Source organism: Alligator sinensis, unplaced genomic scaffold (assembly GCF_000455745.1).
Source record: "Alligator sinensis unplaced genomic scaffold, ASM45574v1 scaffold196_3, whole genome shotgun sequence".
Classification (NCBI taxonomy): Eukaryota; Metazoa; Chordata; order Crocodylia; family Alligatoridae; genus Alligator; species Alligator sinensis.
Window position 1 is genome coordinate 1,110,789 of NW_005842264.1, and position 19,934 is coordinate 1,130,722.

The 19,934-nt window shown below is 37.4% G+C and overlaps 1 protein-coding gene across 5 annotated transcripts in view; it reads left to right on the forward strand.

Annotated features, from left to right (window-relative positions):
• SLC25A13 (solute carrier family 25 member 13) overlaps positions 1-19,934 on the forward strand; it is a 143,358-nt gene that overhangs the window by 91,952 nt on the left and 31,472 nt on the right. For all 5 annotated transcript variants that reach the window (XM_025209014.1, XM_025209018.1, XM_025209016.1 and 2 more), the window contains 4 exons: positions 1,573-1,657; positions 2,149-2,307; positions 8,178-8,230; positions 9,197-9,277. In XM_025209014.1, the coding sequence (XP_025064799.1) occupies positions 1,573-1,657; positions 2,149-2,307; positions 8,178-8,230; positions 9,197-9,277 (378 nt within the window). The remainder of the gene's footprint in view (positions 1-1,572; positions 1,658-2,148; positions 2,308-8,177; positions 8,231-9,196; positions 9,278-19,934) is intronic.

Genomic DNA, 19,934 nt, shown 5'->3' on the forward strand with positions numbered 1-19,934 from the left:
TGAAATGAGAGTGAGTTTTGTTTGGTCTGCCACCATAATGTGAATGCTTTTGAGAAGCGTTCGTAAGTTCTGTGAAGAGAGAAATGGTAGGACATTGACCTAATTTAACACAGAGTGGTCTGTTATACAAGGCAGAAACAAACTTGGTTTCTCTGTAGCTGTGAACCATCTTTTCTCCTTAGTATTGTTTTAGCAGGTCTTTTTTTTTAATTGACAATCTTGGATATAGATAGACTTAGAAAAAAATATAGTTTAAGGCAAGCTAAGTTTTGCTTCTTGTGAGATTAATTTTTTTTTCCTTTGAGCTCTTGGTCTGTGCAGAGACGCCAGTTTGACCACAAAGAGTTGATGCAGGCTACATTTTTAGGACTAACAGGCCTAGAGCCAGGCATGTGTGCATGTGTGTGCGTCTTACTCTCTCTCCTTCTCTTTCCCCCTGCGTGCCGCCCCCCCCCCCCCCCTGCCCCCTTCCCCCCCGGGCCACGCCCCCCCCCATGACCCTTACCAGCCTGAGGCAGTGTCTCGGGTTTTTTTTTAGCAGTGCCCAAGTAATGATTCTGCTAGGATGAATTCTAATTAGCTGGCTCCCAAAAGCTGACTGTCTGTTCCTAGAAGACTTCAGGAAGAATCAATTGCTTCGGACTGCATTTCAAGTAGCATAAGCTACAGTAGGTAGCAGTAAATTGTAACTGAAAATTCAATACATAGGACAATAGTTTGTTGCAGTCTCAAGAATTCTCAGTTGAATATCTTCTCAGTATTCTTTTCTCTGCTTTGTGCTGTTCTAAGATAATATGAAGATACTACTCAAAAGGAAAAGTGCCAAAAAGTTTGATTTATATTTGCTCCCTTTTGTTGTCCACTTTCACATCCAGTTATTATTTTAGTATCAATGTGTGACCTGGGACTGAAAAAAATCATTTATAGTGTAGTAAACTCTGCTGTATTTAGCTGGATTTGCTTAGAAATAAAGTGATATGTACTTCAAGCTGGGGAAAAATACATAAAAAGAAAACTCTGAAGGTACTTCCAATAGTGACGACAACTATAATGTTCATACTGTGTGGGGAAAATGGCAAACTGTATCACTGAAGTCAATGGTGGCGAGAGAATGTGAGGAGAGCCTTACAAATTTTCTGTCTCGCCTGGATTCCTTCATTCTTTATTTTTAGGAAGAAATTCTGGACTAGAGCAATCCTTAAACTCATTCCCCATCAGGTTGAATGCCAGATTGTGTAGGGGTGCTGTACTGAATTGCTTGCGTATGTAGAAGATGGCTACTTGTTTCCTAGAGATTGATTCATAGACCATTTGGGCAATTGTTTGATGTTGGAGCTGGGAGCATCTATTGTTCTTGTTTCTTCCATTCCAATTATAAGCAGTTACATTTTATGTTAACACAAAAATGATAACAACTATGTTTATGGTTTGCTCTTCAACATAATACTTGGGAATACCTGGTGGAATTTGGCACTGGCTTGCTTCCTCTATTGTCATGTTCTTCACTCTAGTAATAGTAACCAGAGGGGTTTTTTTTTCTTTTCCTTTCTTCTCCTTGCCTTACATTTACAGAAAGCTCCTGGTGATGTGACACGCCCTGTTCTCATCCAAATAGCAGAATCAGCATACAGATTTGCCCTGGGTTCAGTTGCTGGAGGTTAGTCATGGATGAATGCCAAGGATTCATCCTCACATTCTCACTGTTACTTTTCCTCCTCCGTCGTCCCCCACCCCCGCCCTCATCCATTTCACTGTGTAAAGACAAAGCTTTCCCTATTTTCCTTATGGAGCCATTACTGTGAGTTGGGATGTTGCTGGGGGTGGAGAAGGGGAGCTTTTATATAGCTTTTATATATCACTTGTACCAGCAAGTGATAAGTGATTTACAGGTGGCTTTACTGCTTGGTTTGTCATCAAACTGGTTTCATAAGAGACAGGCTAATAATGAAAGAGGCCTATGGTGACAAGCTTTTATTTAATTAATTTTCTCTGACATCTCTTTTAGAACCAGTGTATGTTGTAGTGGGGGAAGGGGGTAGAGGGGGAATGGAGGACACCTAAATGATCATTGAGATATAATCATAGAATGTGTCTAGTGCAGGTTAAAAATTGTATTTTTTCTTTCCATGCATCAAATTTTGTTTGCAGCTGTTGGAGCCACTGCAGTATACCCAATTGATCTGGTGAAAACTCGAATGCAAAATCAGCGCTCTACTGGATCATTTGTAGGGGAACTTATGTACAAAAACAGCTTTGATTGCTTTAAGAAAGTGCTACGTTATGAAGGTTTCTTTGGACTTTACAGAGGTGAGTTTGCAAATGTCATATATAGCAATGAAAAGATACTAACAAGAGTTAGCTGCCCACCTGAATTGATACTGTTAGGGCTTAAAGAAAGAAGAAATAATTGGCAGGGTTTTGTTTTTTTTTGTTTGTCATCTCATTATCTGCTTTACCACTCTTGTTCCTAGTTTTAATTAATTTCCCTCTTCTAGGTTTGGGGTCTGCCAACTTTTCAATAGTACAAACTAGTGGAAAGGTGGTTTGGGTGGATTTTTTTCTCCCTCCATTCACAGTAGCATGAGCCATTCGCTTCCCCACCTGCAATTCTCCTATGGTAAGTGCGGCAATTGCTTACAGAGAAAATGCATTAGAAGGGAAGTCTTTATGTCTATTTAGTGGTCTTGAATACAATCAAGGACTAAAAATAAACTAACAATATTTGCTGTTCATTTTATTGGGTCCTGCCACCTATTCTGTGGCAATGACCTGGCTATCTGTCAGTGTTCTTGGTGAGTGTGGTGTGGGTCAGGTATATGTATGTTCACCCCCATTACTTGCCAGTTATGGCTTCAACTCAGACTGTGGCTTGGGTTTAAGCAGTGACATAAAAGCATCAACAGTACAACTTTAAGTTATGGATATGTAGTTGCAAAGAACCTTAAACTAGTACCTAACACTGCAGTTGTTCTAGTTCTGGCACAGAGGTAAAATTAACTGCTTTTCTAGCATGAACCACACTATGTATGCTACCAGAGAGCATTTATCTTGCTTGGATGTCCATTCATATTCTGATATGCATTATTTCTCAGCTTGCCCTCATGCAAGCTTGGATTAAAACTGGTTTTGGATATGCTTTTAGAGCAGGAGAGCAGATGTTGTAGTAACAACTGAACATTTGATTCTGAAAACAACTATATCAATGTTTTGTAAATTATACTTTCTTAAACAGTAAATTCAAAGAGTCAAAAATGGAGAATTTCAGTCATAGAGGTTACAATTTGGCAAAATTATGAGCAATTGGTGGGGAAGGGGGTTGCATTTGGCAACCTTAATAATAGATTTTGTGGCATAGTGTCTATAATATGTTGGGACTTGTTGGGTGCTGGTTGACCAACTTCCCTATAAAACACAGATGCTATATTGATTTAAACGCAATAGAGATGTAATGATCCTACAGCTAAATCTACTCTGAATTTTTGAGCAGGCCAAATCATTTTGTAAAGAGTGTTGGCATGTTTTCTGCCTGCTAGAGATTTCTAGCAACCAAAATCTTGAGAAGTGCCAACTGCTAGGGAATAAATTATGTTTTATGTCTGTTTGCTTATATTCAGCATATGCAGATGTAACATTTTCTGAACTTCCCAAAATAATAAGCCTGTACCCTGAGGATACCAATAGAATTCCATACATTTGTTTTTGACCAGTGGTATAAGGCTCCTACCACAGAGGGTATTTCAGACTGGGAGAACATCAGAAATGTCCCACATAGTTTAACTCTATTTGCTCATCCTATGTGTATTTGCTCTTTCTCCTATCATATTCCTTTGCCAGGCTTCTTGCACCATGTCCACTACAGCCTGTCTACTATACCTCCTTTATCTTGTTAGAGAAATGCTGAATCAGTGAAATAGCTCTGCCAACCTGACTGATGTCGTGAGCACAGGATTATGATCTCATTCCTGGATTAGACAGGAGGAGAAACTGGTCTGTTTCAAACAAAACAGTCATTGTTGATGCAGTAGATATTTCTGGTGAACTGAGCTGCTTTTTATATAGCTGCTTTGTGTGAGGGCGTGTTCTGGTATAACTTTTTTTTTTTTTAAGGGGTAAGTGGGTAAAACTTCTGAAAAGACATGACACTTTGCAATGGAAGTTAGACTGTTACCTGATATGTAGGGAGAAGACAAATAGTTTGGGAAAGAATGGCAGCTGAGGAGCAAATAGGTTCTAAGCAGGTTTGAAGGCCTGTTGTGGGGTTGCTTCTGACATTGTAGTTGTAAGAAAAGCAAGTGGGAATTCCAAACCATTCCAAAGGATATTTTTTAAAAAAGATTTTATCTTTGAATCCATTGGCTTGAACTTTAGGGTTTTTTTCATTCTAGTCTTTGTGGGGGAAGAAGCAAGAAACACCACGTCATAAAACATCAGTCTCAGATAAGGATAAATTACACCATCTTGTGGATATAAAGAGAGCATTAATATTTGTTTACAGAGAACTTTGTAAAGGTAGTCAGTTCCACAAGAGGACATTTGAATACCAACAGTGATAAAGTCAGAGTAATTGTCTTTTATAGCACATTTGTAACTTTCTAATATAGTCATTTTTCCATGAATGCTAGTATATAGGGCGTTATGTTGGAAGACTGGGTTTGAAAGACAGCCTATGTAAAAGTCTTTTGATTTTTCTCTTTCCTTCTCCAAGCATGAGTGAAGAGTACCCATCGTATAATTTGGTATTGCGACTCTACCAAACATAGCACAAGAAAGTCTCAGAGGCTCTAATATAGCAGAATCTCTTCTAATTCACAAGATTTCTAAATCAAGGCACTTTTCAGAGGCCTTAAAGCAGTTTATAGAATTGATCAATACATCTGATGGGCTAAAAACAGATATGAGGTTTATTCCAGGTCTGTCTGGGGTCCAATTGTTCTGATGTTGACTCTCATCAAAACAGATGCAGGACATGCATTTATTTACATTTGCACCTTGAATACCCCCCCCCCCCCCCCCCGGGTCTTATGGAAAAAGTGTTATCTTTGTACTTCATAGGTACTTAATGTGCGGCAATGAGATTGTACTTCTGTAGGATCCCAGAATAAAAAGCAATGTCCCAGGATAAGCCCAACATTTGTTTTTAGCCATGGGGATCATTTTACCCCTGTTCAATTAAAATTCCATAGAGAATTTAGGTTCAATTGGCAGAATGTATTTGGGTGAAAGTATGAAATAGCAATGATACTTGTATTAATATTCCTTGCTCTACAAGAAACAAACAAACACACAAAATGGTATGGGGGACACACAATCTTTGGCCACAAATGATGAACCACTTGTACCATCTTTAGAATTCAGATTAGCTTCCAGCACTGCAATGTTCCCAAACTCCCTAATCACTCCTTCAGTTACCAACTACTTACGGTTGGTTCACACACTACTAATTAAATATCATCGCCATAGTAGGAACTTCATTTTCCAGAAACTTGCAATTAAGACCCAATCTATGGAATAGAAGTGTAAACTTACCCTCACCTCAGAATGTTCTGTTAAGCACAAATCCCTTAAAAAAGGAAATACACTCATGTGCAGTGAGGGAGCTGTGCTTGAATACAAACTGGTAATTTAAGGTAATTGCATTGTCTGTTTTCCCATGTAAATCATGTAATAGGAAAGTTTGCAGTATTTAGTTACCATCTCTGTACAGTATCGTGTGTTCTGCTGGTTTCAAGTATTTTTCCTAGATTGAGCCACAACTCTTCTCATCAATGAATTAATGTTTGCGGAACATATTTTCCTGATATTAAAGGAAAGAAAAACCTGCACATACTCGCACATGTACAGTGTGAAAGCAACATCTAGGCAGCCACAGAAGTCTCTATATATATTTCTTTGGAATAAGATCTTGACTGCTTGATATCACTGCCACTGAAATGGAAGAGCTAAGGAGCAATAGTAGATGCATTATAGCACTTGTAAGCTGTTTGAAAGAAAATTCTGAGTTTAATTTGTATTAATTTAATTTAATTTGAAATCAAATTTGTAATTTGATCCTTAATCCACTGATGCTGTTCAGTGCATCTGTTGTTTCAGAACTTACGCTATTCACAAGATAGCAGAAATCTTTCTGTATTGTTCCAATACTCTCATCCAAAAATGAAGAAAAAGCAATGATGTAATAGTAATAGAAATATTACTGCAGAACAGATGGGTGGGCCAAATTAGCAGGTGCCAAGTAGTTTTTTTTATGTAGGTAGAAGTAAGGGGGCAGAATCCAAAATTGTGTAGTTTGTTGATTCATCTTTAGAGGGAAAGCAGCTACCTGGAATTTGACAAAGTTATAAAACAGATTGTTTTACAAATAGTATTTTTATTTAAAATGCATGTTATAGGGGGTATATGCAGTAACACTTCTAATTAAATTTACCAAATCATTTTCATACTAGAAAGGCGGGGTTCTTTGTTTGTTTTTTCATTTGTTTTAGAACTTTAAATTTAGGCTTTGAAACTCTCTCTCTGAAGTTGAATATTGGTACAAATTTTGAGTGAAAATATTTGTGGGAGGGGAGGGGTGTTGAGTACTAAGGAAGAGCAGGTGGGAAGAAATAACCTTTACCAAGATAAACACATTTTTCCTGTGGGTGTTTTTTTGTTGGTTTTGTTTTTTCTCCCTGTTATCATTTGTAGCGTCAGAAACTGGGGTAGAAAAATGAAAGATGGTAAAGAGACCATCCCCAGATCTGCCTTGGGAATGCGAGTTTGATTTGGCTGTTAAAAGGTTGCCAAAAGTAAATGTAGAAGTGTGTGTGTGTGTGTGTCCATCCAACTTGTAAGTTAATGCTCTCCGTTCTGTTGGCAATGCACATTTAAATAGTTGCCCCAACGCCATTATTACCGTAGGAATTACAAAGAGATGTTGGCCAATATAACAATATAATGTAAAGTCTCGTGTGTATCTGTCACATATTGTTTTTACTTCTTAAAATGCAGAATGTTTTGAATTAAAAAAAATAACCCTAAATTTGTCTGGCTGCTTCTGAACAACAAATCAAATGATACTGTTTATGTGACTAGCTGTCCCTTAAAAACATATGCTGTTAGCAACCCAAAAAGCTGAAGGGTGACAGCAGGACAGAACAATCTTTGAATCAAATTAAGGTGTTTTTCAGCCTGTCATCTAAATACCCAGTACTGTGGGAAAGTACTCTTTGGTAAGCAGACTCCTTTGAAAACAGGATTATGAGAACAGCCTTGTCACCCAAACAGAAAATTGAAGAGAATTGCAAATATTAGATTTAGTGCATCTTCCCCAGGAGTGTGCAGTTTCTGTTATAGAAACAGTTGAAGCCTGCTCCTACAATCGTGTGTGTAATTACTTGCTGCAGCTGCATATAGTGCCATGAAACACGCTTCTAACCAAGTCCCTTCTTAAGTTTTTTCTGCACCTTTTTGGAATTGGATGCAACTAAATTCTTGCGAAAATAGCCTGCCTTCTGTTTCCTTAATGTGAACAATCTCTGGTTAGATTCACACTTCCAACTTCACAGATAAGGGTTTTAAACAGGAGAAATAAGAAATGTCATGTACTGGCAGCTAAATACTATAACTCGCAATGTGTAAGAACTAGAAACTAAGATTTTTAGATTAAGTTCCTGATTAGAACGTAGCTATACAGCATGCTTGACTGTGTTACTTTACTGGCGCTCTCTTTTTGTATCCGTTTGGGAGATCCCTGCTAACTTATGTCATTGTTTTATACCAGCAAAATAGTTTACTATCTTGATTTTTAAAATGAAGGCAGCTTGTTTCCTATTGAAGGAGTTACTTACTTTAACTTGTGTGTTGAAATAACAAAAAACTTTTTTTTAAGCACAGAAGAAGACTGAATTATATTTGGTAAACCTACATTGGTTATAGATTTTACATTGCTAATACTAGTAGTTTACTTTACCCTTAAAGTAACTTGAATGCAGATAGGAAGTTACTTTGACATTATGTGGCAGCAAAAAGTTTGTTCTTGAAATGGAATGTTTAAGTACTCTCATTAAATGTAATAGCAGAAAATTGCCTAAAAATTGCCCCCATTTCTAGGTGGTGATCTTTGCATAAAGCTGTTGATTTTGTTAAGTTAATACTAAGTTATTTAATACATTTAAGCTCTCTCTTTTTCATGTTTACAGGTCTTTTACCACAATTATTGGGAGTAGCCCCAGAGAAGGCTATAAAACTTACAGTAAGTCTGAGAGCAGTGGTTTTGTATTTAGCCAGAATTTAAATATCTGGATTTCTTAAGAGAACACTTTTCTGGTTTTTGTCCTTCAGTGTACTGGAGTATGTGTTAGTATACTTCCTGGGTTTTGTTAGATACGGGTACAGCAGTTGGTCATATCTCACCTGTGGGCGTTACAAATGGCATACTTGGATTTGTGAAAAGGGTCTGATTGAAACCTAACATTTTAGGGTTTATTTCAAAAGGTATAAAGTCTGCATAATTTTCTAGTTTTGCTCTTTGTTATGAAATAGTACAGACCTTGATTTTTTTTTTGTTTCTTGTCACAAAGAAATAGATCTTTTGTTTTGTTGTTTCCCTTAACCTGTATTTCTGTGTTTAATTCCTAGGTTAATATAAGTAGTGCTGGCATAACAAAGAACTCTGCTATGAAAGGAACCTGTTGCCATGTATTCTTCTTCTGTGCATTTACTGCTCTTTAGCATTTAATTTTAGATGTCCTGAATATTTTGAAGGCATTAAAATGTTCTCAATATAACCTAATCATAACACATTGTTTATACACAAAAGCCAGTAATGCACATTTTTTAAAATTAAGCTACCGTTGCTGTAAACCTGACAGCATCTTGGAATCCAGTTTTAAATCATTTAATAGCTTTCCATTTTGGTATATATTTAGTATTGTATATGCTTACAGGTTTCTTTGAGATTCCTAAGTGGTAAGTATTAAATGATTTAAAACTGTGTTCCATGATGCTAAAAGCTGTTCCTTGAAAGAATGGCATGAGTCAGTTTTGTAATGTTTTGTATACGATGTCAGATTGATTTAATATTGTTGGTTGTTTGGTAGTTCAGTGAGGGATATAACATTTGGATTGATTTTAATTTTCAAATAAATTTGCACTGAATTTATATTTAAATTGCACTTTCCTATTATTATTTATTGGCTTTCATAACATTTTTCTTAAGGTTAATGATTTTGTGAGAGATAAATTTATGAAAAAAGACGGCTCAGTCCCATTGGCAGCAGAAATTCTTGCTGGCGGATGTGTAAGTACCTCCTTTACATTTCCTACATTTGTGAGAGATTTAAGTATTTAACATATGATACTTGTGTGGACTAAGGCTTGTGTTTAACCACAGATCCAGTACAAGAACAGAATCTGCTAGAGCAACTCAGTTCTTTCCTAGATAGTCCAACCGTTCTTGATGGAAGGGTAAATGTTTCTGTGCTTCTTGCCTGTTAAATTCTCCATGTAATTCTTCACAGCTTAGAAGCTGTTTCCTTAATAAAAGCACATTGGCTGGAGCTTGTGGTCTGAGCAGGATTCATGCTAACCTTTCCAGAAGTTAATGATTAGTGCATTATTTCACTGTGGTACCCGCCCACCATGGCACGCACCCTAAAGATGTATTGCACCCACTAATTTTCACTTTTTTCAGTGAGACTAGCTTTGTAAATGGCAAAAGCTACTTGTGCTTCTATGTGTTCATGGCAGACATGGGTTGTGTACTGTTATCTCATTGCATAATGTATTCACGAATGTAGGTTGTATTTAAATTCCACCGCTTTAGAAGGCATTTTTTCCTCGTACAAAATAGTATCTTAGTGAACAATAACTGATTCATTTTGTATATGACAGTATTTTACATTTTGGTTTAGTGTGGTCTATTCACACTAAAGCTCACTTTATCTGGTGTATTGATTATGTTCAAGTAAATGTAAATACTTGAAGTAAAATGAACTCTTGTTCAAAGACTAGTGCACTTTAAAGATAAAGAACACTGTTTATTTAAACTGGCTTTGATCACTGGGGCAGTGCAGGGGCCGATATATTTTCAATCTAACTTTAAGTTTCTGCTGTCATAGGACCGATGAGGTCAGGTTTTAAAGCAGGTCCTACCTGTGCTAAAAACTTCACTAAACAACAACTAAAAGCTAAAGTATTCTATCTTAACATCAAGAGGTGTAGAGCTTCGTTCTGTACATGCTTTCAAAGAGTACACTATGGTTACCTAAGCCTCAGGGTGAAGTTTGTTTGAATGAAATGCAGGCTGAGAAGTTCTGGCTTTCTGAAATTCTCATGAGATGAGGCAGGATTTGGCTGCTGTCTGACTGCTCCTTCTGTTTGATCACTGACCTGTCGTAGACTGCCAGGTAGGATCCCCTTGTTCTGTAACTTTAGGAGCATTCAGGAGGGAATAAAAAGAATGTGGGTCTTTAAAATGCTAAATAAAAAGCACACAGTAAATGAGAGGAAAATGCCGTAAAGTACTTGTGGATGCAAAGCTTTTGTCCTGCCCACTAGGAAAAATGTGAACATAACTTTATCATACTTCATTTGGTACGAATCTTCAAATTTAACTTTGTGTCTAACTGAATCTTAAGGGTTTCTTTAATTGACAGTTTCTTATTTTTTATGTGATACAAGTAACACTAACTCTTTCACTGTGCCCTATCGTATGTGAGAATGCAGTGAGAAGCTGTTTTACTAGCTTCACTGTAAATAAAGGCTCTGCTTTAAGAGGAAAATGGCTTGAGAAATATTTTTAAAATGCTGTAAATGTTGGATTATGCCAGTTGGTATTTGAAATATAACATTAATAATGAGATTCTACATAAAGTTCTCTCAGATGTAGCAAAATGCCCTGAGTCGTCTTTAATTAAAAAGTGTTTCACTTAAGTGGATAGTTTAGTGCCAGACAGCTAGGTTGCAACTTGTCTTCCTGCAGGTGGTCTCAGGTATTTTTGTGTACCTGTTTCAGGTATAAAGCACAGATTTATCATCAGAAGTGATGCCCAGTTATTGGGGAAAAGGATATCCACTTCCCTAGCTGGATCTAAATATAAGCTTAGAATATGAGACACCCAGGGTGGGATTTTCAAAACTTTCAGCACTACATTGGCCTTTGATTTCATTGGCACTCCTAAGTTTTACACTGACTGCAGTGGGAATAGAGTGAGACTGGTACCGAATGCTTTTGAAAATCCTACCTTAGACTTTTACTTTAATGTTAAACAAAAATCATCTTTTACAACTGAGGCAAATATAGACCTGGTCTTGGTTCTTTGTCAGTCATGATCCTACAGAAGTTTTCCAAGTATTCCAAGAGTGTCATGATTCATCTTAAATGGGGAGGGCAACCACATTAGGGAAATCTACAATCTTTTAAGGTAAAATCTTAGTATTTTGGTTTAGATCCAGCCGTGAACATATTTTAACATTCAGCTCTAAGTAAAGGAATGACCAAATGGCTCAAGGAACTCCAGCAAATGTTTGGCCCTTCAGTAATACAAAGGGCTTTGAAGAGGTCAGTATCACCTGAGCAATTCCACTCTGCTGTTTGTCCAACCATTGCCAGGCGTTGACTTTTAAGTCCCTTGGGAGCTCACCTTGCATCATAATTACTGAAATTAGTACACATGGCTGACTTTTGCACTTGTAACTAAAGCTGCTTGTTTCATTGAACAAGCCTTTTTCTGTTTTGTAAACTGTTTTCTCTCCTGCAAAAAAAAATGCAGAAAAATCTTTGCCTCATGACCTCATGGTACTTAGTTCAGCTAACAGCCTGTTTCATAGCTTTTATTTATGTGAAGATGAAAGTGGTAACTTGTCTGAGATTTTAAAAAAAAGTCCTAAAACACAATTAGAAATATAACCTTTATAGATTATATTTGCTACAGTGGCTTGAGGAGAGTTGATGTATAAATTACTCTATTGAATCAGATATTCTAAATTTTGTTTTCTCATTTCCAAGGTATTTTGTTACTGTGAAGTCTGCTGGTATTTTGCTACTGTGAAGCTATTTATTATAATGTATTAATATTTATTATAATATTAACGTTATAATGTATTAATATTTATGCAACAGTCATTTGCACAGTGCTCTACAGTCCTTATGAGATGTGCTCCCTACCTTATATTTGGTGCTATTGTGGGAGTCCTTGTGGGATTCCTGCAGTTTATGGGAATCCTGAATGACCTCTCTCAAGAGAGTCTGCTGTCTAATGACATAGTGCTATGCTAAAGGTGTGTAAAGGAAGGACAGGCTAATTTCTTCCAATTTAAAAGTGAAAAATGTGTCACATGTTTGTCCTAATATCATAGAATCCTTGAAGGCAGTTGCAATAAGAGGATGAGTTTATGGTTGTAAGTGCAGCCTGAGCTCCTTTCATAATGGCAATAATCTTTAGTTTCAAAATGAAAAACATTTTTCTTTCCATCTTTCAATTTATTTCACAGTGGTAACTGTCCTAAAGAAAGGTACTGATATGTAAACCTTAATGAGAGATACTACATCATTAGCAATATACCACTAAGAGAAGGGGAGCAACAAAATGTAGAAGATTGATTATATTTTGATAAATGATTATTCGTATAGAGTGTAGCTGCATATTGCTGTTAAATGATGAACACATTTTAAGTAAATCAAGCCCTCCTTTTGGGGCATAATCACTATTGAGAAGTTGTATTTGCATAAATGACTTGGACTTGTTTGTTCTTAAAAAGATACCTCTGTTATGAGCATTCTGTTTGTTTTCTTCTATATTACAATTTTCTTTCTAAATGAAATGATGGCAGAATGAACAACTTGACATGCTAGTCCCTTTCTTTGGAACAATACAAGTTGGTCCTGGTAGCCAGGAAAAAAAAGAAGGCAAAGTTTCACAGTAAAATATACTGAAAAATCCCTGGATTCTTCATTAGCAAGAATAGGAAAAAGAAAAGCAGTACTACTGAAAGAAATCAGCTAAAGAACATCTCTGAACTGTATAAATATCCATATAAAACAGTGACCTAAAGTTTAGCAAGAATTGTTACAAACAATGTTTTTTGCCTTTTAATGAACATACGCTATCTCTGTGTGTGCTCTCTATTACCCAGTTTAAATCATGTAGAAAAGTATGACCACATGTCCCAGACAGATCTGCTTTTATATAGGCTGTCAGGACTGTTTTAGATGCATTTCAGAGGCATTATCATTGTTACAATAAAGTTCAAATATACTGGATGTGCTTGGACAATCTTAACTCTGAAATGGAACGTAAAAATTAGGTATTGGTATGTATGATTCACAGATTTGCATAACCAGAAAGTATGCACAGTCCCATCCAAAATTAATTTTAAAAAGTGGCATGCAATGCAATTCCATGTAATTTGTGTCAAACAATTAATCCTACTGAAAAATGTTATATTATTACTTACAGTGTTGCTTTTTGTTATGGAAGGCAATAAGAATGAGTCCAGTGGTGTCCTATGAATTATGTTCGTTCTCTCTCTAGCATTTGTAGTCAAGGTAGAAAGCAGAGGGACTCCAACTCCCAGACCCTTGGATGTCTTGCCTGCAAGCATCCAGAAAGTTTGACAAGACTGTAGACTAAAGGAAACTGGAGGTGTCATTCTTGTTTTCAGTGTGCAGAAACTTAAATCTGATAAACTTATTTTATTTGGCAGGGAAGTCTGGGTTATGGATAAAAAGAAATTCACTACTATATGCCAGGAAAAAATTGGGGGGCGGCAGTAGGGGAGAGAGAGAGAGAGTGACATGCCTCAGAAAAAAAATATAAAACAATATCTTTTTTATAGCTTCAAGTTCTGGTACAGTTTGTTTAGATAGTGAAACAACAGTATTCTTTATGATTGCCAGGATTAACTGTGAAAGGAAATGGAGTGCACTTTATGAACTCTTAACAGATTAACTCTGAGGGCTGTTCTCTCTTCCATACATGCATATAACTTCCATTAGTGTCTTGTTTTAAGGAGGGACTTTGTTGGATCTTAGCTTCTTTTCATCACCAATTCAAATTAAACTTGTCTGTTTATTAACTTAAACATCTCTTAATATAAATGCCTCTTTATTTAGCTGCAAATAATATACCCTTCTCTTATGACTTACTGTGTATGCATAAATTCTAACTATATATGAGCCATACAGCTCTAGTACATGTATATGGCTCCAGACCCAAATTTAATTTAACAGGTGCTACCTGGTCAATCTAGATGTATTTCAGGACTTTTACATTTGAATTATTTCCAGTTAATTTTTCACGCAACATTAGTTGTAGGCACTATATTGCAAGGCCAGGGGTAGTTTTTTCAGGGTGCTGTACCTAGGGTATTATTTTAAATACAAGTGGGGAAGCTCACAGCATAGTTTTCCTCCATCTTCATCTCTCTGCCTCCTCCCTTCCCCCCCCCCCCCCCCACCCCCCTTTTCAGCCTAGCCGTACTTGTTTAAAATTGCCTTTCCTATTAACATTAATTATACCTATGAAATACCTGTTCAAAGTGGTGATTTCTATACAGTTTCATATTTTTTCTTTATCTTGTAAATTTAATGTACATCTTTATATGATATTTGCTATGAAAAATCAAAAATACTAATTTTTTCCAATAATATTTTTTACAGATCATAAAACAGTTGGGGAAAGGGGATTAAGCTAACTGTTTCAAGCAGTAAAAACAGAGTATCCATGGACTAAAGGATACTGTTTCTCCAATGAATGCGCTTAAATACTTGGAACATTGTTTTACTGTTCGTTTGGCAACAACCACTTGGGAAGTTCTAGCATTGGCAAGATATTTTATTGCCCCAAACATGGTTTTTTAAGTTACTACTATTTATCTCCTCTTCGCCTTCCTGTTCCCTTTAAGGAAGTCGAAGCTTTTAATATTTACCAGTACTGATCAAAAAAGAAAAAAATCCACAAACCCAAATCAGGAATTTAAAATCTAATTTTCAGATAGAAAAGTGAAGCTATTTATGATGTGACCAAAAAATAATAGGTCACAGTTTTAATACGATTGCCAAACCTTAAGACATGGAAGGTCTGTAAATCATTAAATGATATTCCGTGTAGTCAAAATAGACAAGTACAGCAGACAGAGCCAAATGTTAACATATTTGACAGGTCTGTAACCTGATTGCTTTTATAATGCCAATCAAGTAGGCTCCACTTTGATTTCTTGGCTAGGCTTCTGAAGAACTGTCTTACCTATAAAGTGGAAAATATCAGATCTACTATTTTTTCCACGCAGAACTGGTCAGAGCTTGTAAATAAACCATTTTTTTCTGTTTAGCCACGTCATTAAGAAATTATTGTGAAGACATTTCAACGTGTATCAGTTGTCTCAGAAATCATAATTAAAAAGCAGTAGTAATATGATTTTTTCTGTTTAAACATAGTAATTATAATCCCATTTACAAGGTTTTTACAGTGAATGTTTGAAGGAGCCAACTTCACAGTTTATGCTACATGTGGACATTAATGAGAGAGCTTTAAATTCACTGAGACTGCAACATTCTCAGCATTATAAGCCATCCAAATTTAAAATCTTTTCACCAGAGCTAGAGAAATTCCAAAACAAGTCAGGTTAGATTGGAGGAAATGTAGCTCTAACTGGCAATGTCTGTATGACTCCTGTGCTGGGCTTACTGATCAGTGATCATAAGCAGAGCAAGTTACTCACATAGTAACAGTATGTATATGCTGTATGTAATGTGCATTGTTGAAGACTAGTACTGGAACCCCTACTAGGAATGGATGAGCAGTAGCAGCTGAAAAGGCAGAGCCCTATGCTTGGTGTAAGAGAATAAGGAGAAATTTCCTATCATACAGGATGTGAGTAGAGCACCTGCTGAGAAGAGAAAAGCAGACAAGAAAAGGCTGGTTCGGGTATCTCCCCTAGATCTGGTAGGAAAACAGACAAAATAGCCTTATGAAAATCTTAGGAAAGATGGTTATATCAGTTTCAAGGGCTCAAAGTTGATTTGTTTTTCTTCAAAATCCAGGGTGTATTAATCTGTCTGAAATAATTGTCAAGAAGACTTCTTTTTTTTTACAAAAGCCACGATTTTCCATTTTCAACTGATGGGTTAACCAAAACTTCGTTTGTGGGTAATTAAATACTTTGTTAAAAATTAGGTTAAAATTCATTTAAAATATTAATGAAAACTATAATAATGTAAAATTTGTTTACGTTTTCATTTTTTTTTTCTCAGGGAAAAAGATTACTTTTCATTTGAAACAGTCCAACCCACTCTTATCAACAAAATGCTGCTGCTTAAGGGTTCCAGCAAAAAAAAAATCTTAATGTGTCCTGGCTCTTAGGTGTTTGGCATGTTTTTCAAGCCTAGGGTTAACTAATCTGGCAGAGTTGAATTTCCTAGAACCAAATAGACAAGATGGGATTTGCATACAGAAAGGCATGCGTCTTTCCAGGATGCATCCTGAACCTTTTTTTTGAACTTTTTGTTATTTGAACAAGGCCTGTAAAGAGGGTTTGAGGCACTGGACTGTTACTCATTGAATCTGTGTTCTGCATCTGATTGATTTTTCCTGTCTCCCACCTTTTGAGTATCTTCATTAGATTGCAGTTGAAAGAGACAAAACATAGAGCTAGTTTTTACTATGTGTATGGAGTCATGCCCTTAATTAGGATTACTAAGTACATATAAAAATCAATAGTAAAAGTAGTGCTTTGTAACTGTCAGGATGTAAGGACCCCATGGATTTTTCTAAACCAGTGGTTTTCAACCTCTGGTCTGCAGGCCCCTGGGGGTCTGCAGACTAAGGGATCTGTGAAAGATGACTATGATCAATCAAAAATATGTGAATACCCATACTTACAATTCAAGGGGTCCATACCTCCATTCAGAAATGTTTAGGGGTCAGAAAATGAAAAAAGGTTGAAAACCACTGGTCTAAACCATTTACCCGGTAGACCATTCATAGTTGAAGTAGAAATTGAAACAGTTAAGTTTGATGGTTTGGAAAAGTGACAACATATCTGGATTTTGTGGGTGGAGTTAGGGTAATTATTACATGTGCTTTATGTAATGTCTAGAAAACCAGGAGTTACTGTTAAAAAGTCAGCAGTATTTACTGTTGACATTTACTGCAGTATTTCTCTGTTGTTTTATTTCAGGTAAGAAATAAGTGCTACACTCTAGACAGCACTATTGGGAATTGTTTTCCATTCTTTTTTTGTAATAGTTATGAATGTGGAAGTCTTTGGTATTTTTCTCCTCCCCACCCCACAAATTAAAATTATAACAGATTTTAAAAAAATCTTTATATTGCACATATAATCTTTATATATAGAACCTGAAACTGATAGGAAGTTTGGGTCCTGTTGCACAAACATAATACACAACAGCCCCTTCCCCAAACAGTTTGCTGTCTAAATGACATGATGTGACCAGAAGGATGAACTGAACAAGTGAGCTAGATGTGATGGAGATGGGAGGCCCGAGAGGTGGGGTAGTAGATGATTGGTAGTTTTTGAACTATTCTTAGTCAGTAAGAGTAATCACAGCTGTCCACATCGCTAGCTATTATCCAGCTGTATGGTGCTACATTTACTGAAGAGGTAACTTCTGAGTGGGGTATTGATGGAAGATGTGCAGCCATCTGCAATATGTAAATCTGCATACATCCTTCGTAGGTAGAACAGAAAAAAAGAGCAACAGAGATCATGGGCTAGAGAAGATGAAGATAACTTTGGGGCTGCTAAAATCTTATTTCACGTTTACTAAAAAAGTATTATTGATTATAACATCTGTGGAAAGGAAGAACTGAAGTGAGGGTTTTTTTTGTGGGGGAGCAGGATCTTTTAAATCTCACCACATAAAATCCCACAAAACTTGCTTCTAGATAATTACCATATTTACTCCTATCCAAGACAACTTTGAATTTAAGACAACCCCCAATAATTAGGTTCTACATATGGAGAATTTACAAAAGAGCATAAGAAATGTCATAATGGATCAGATCAGTGGTCCATCTGACCCAGTATTATGTCTCTTAACAGTGGCAGGCATGGATGCTAGATGGAGAGCATTGAACTGGATAGATCGAGAGTGATGTATCCCCTATCTATTACCATCCCTGGCATTATTGGTTAGAGGTGCCAGAGGAAACATTTTCAACCGTTCTGTTCAACAGCTATTAACAGTTCCATTATCCATGAATTTATCTAGTTTATTTTTTAACCTGGCAATGCCATTGGCCTTCGTCACCTCCTGTGGCAGGTGCATTCCAAAAGTTAAGTACATGTTGCATAAAAATACTTCCTCTTGTTAGTTTTAAACCTTTCTTTTTTTCAATGGCTTTCCCTTAGTTCTAGTATTCTGGGTCTTGGGTGAACAACAGTCCCCTGTTCACTTGGTCCAAACCCTTCATAATGTTATAGACCTCTATTGTATGTCCTGTCAGCCTTCTTCTTTCCAAACTGAAGAGTCCTAGCCATTTTAGTCCTTTAGTATGGGTTGCTCTTCTCTTTAAGTTTTCCAATTCTACTATATCCTTTTTGAGATGCAGAGATCAGACCTGCATATAGTATTCAAGGTGTTTGCATACCATGGATTTCTATAATGGCACAACACAATGTTCTCCATTTTGTTTTCAATACCCTTCTTAATGATGCCCAACATTTTATTGGCTCTTTTGGTTGCCACCATACATTGAGCTACCATTTTTAGAGAACTATCTACAGTGACTCCAAGGTCTCTTTCCTGAGTTATAACAGCTAGTTCAGGACCTAGCTTTGTGTACGTATAGTAGAGGTTATTTTTCCCCATGTGCATTACCTCAAACTTGTCAACATTGAAGTTTATTTGGCATTTTTTTTTCACTCTGCAGCTCCTCTCTGTCAGATTGGGATTTGACTATCAGGAATAATTTGGTATAATTTGTTATAATTTTTCATGTATACAATCTGATTACTGGAGGGTTGTCTTGTATTCATTTCCTCCTCACACCGCTATAGCGTGGAAAGCAGCGGCAGGGAGGGGCAAGAGGACTGATTTCCTGCCTGTTCCCTTCTCCCCATCCCACCTCCGCCCCACTTGTTCCCTCTACCAAATGCATTCTCTGCTCCTGTGCCTGTGGCCTCTGCTCCCCTACCTCTCCCCGCAGAGCCTCCACCCCCCTCTCCCCAGCTGTTTACCATCAGGCACAGCTCTGGTCCCATTCTGGCCTGGGGCATGGAGCACAAGGTAGGTGTAGTGGCAGCAGTCCCAGGATGCTGGAACAGGGCAGGCAACTGCAACTCCAAGCCCAGGGCAGGAGTTGGAGCTCCAGAGTTGGAGCTGCAGCAGCTGCTTGCTCCCTTCTCCTTGTACTTGTCTCGGACGGCCAGAGCCGACTCGAGGTGATTTAGTAATTACTCGTTCATTGGGCGGGCTGGTGAATAGAGAGGCGGACAAGGCTTAATTGGTTGCAAAACTTTACTTATGCCGCTTGTAGCTGCGACGCTGACGGTCCGGTCGTATGAACAACTATGTTAGTTGTTCCAGCTGGCAAGGCTCAGGCTAGCTCATCCATCCACAAATTAAGCCGGCAGGGCAAGGGTACGTCGGGGATTGCGCTCGGCGACTGGGAGAGAATCGATAGGTGATCAGTCTATCGATCAGCTCAGCCGCAAGTCAGATCTCTTTAGAGGCACTCTGCAGCGTGCTCAAAGTTCTCCGACTTGGGCGGAAGTCGCAAGAAATTTTAAATGGCCAGCAAGCCAATTCCCAGCCGCCACGTAGGAATAATTTAGAACTAGCCAATAGCGGGACACAAATTTGCATTCGAATGGCAGGAACTCTCTTGCACCAGGGTTTTCTGCTGCAACAGAAACCTTTTACTTTGCAAGAGGCTCTCATGTGGCGGGAAAATTCCATCGTGCCGAGGCACCAAAATCACTGGGTTGTGACA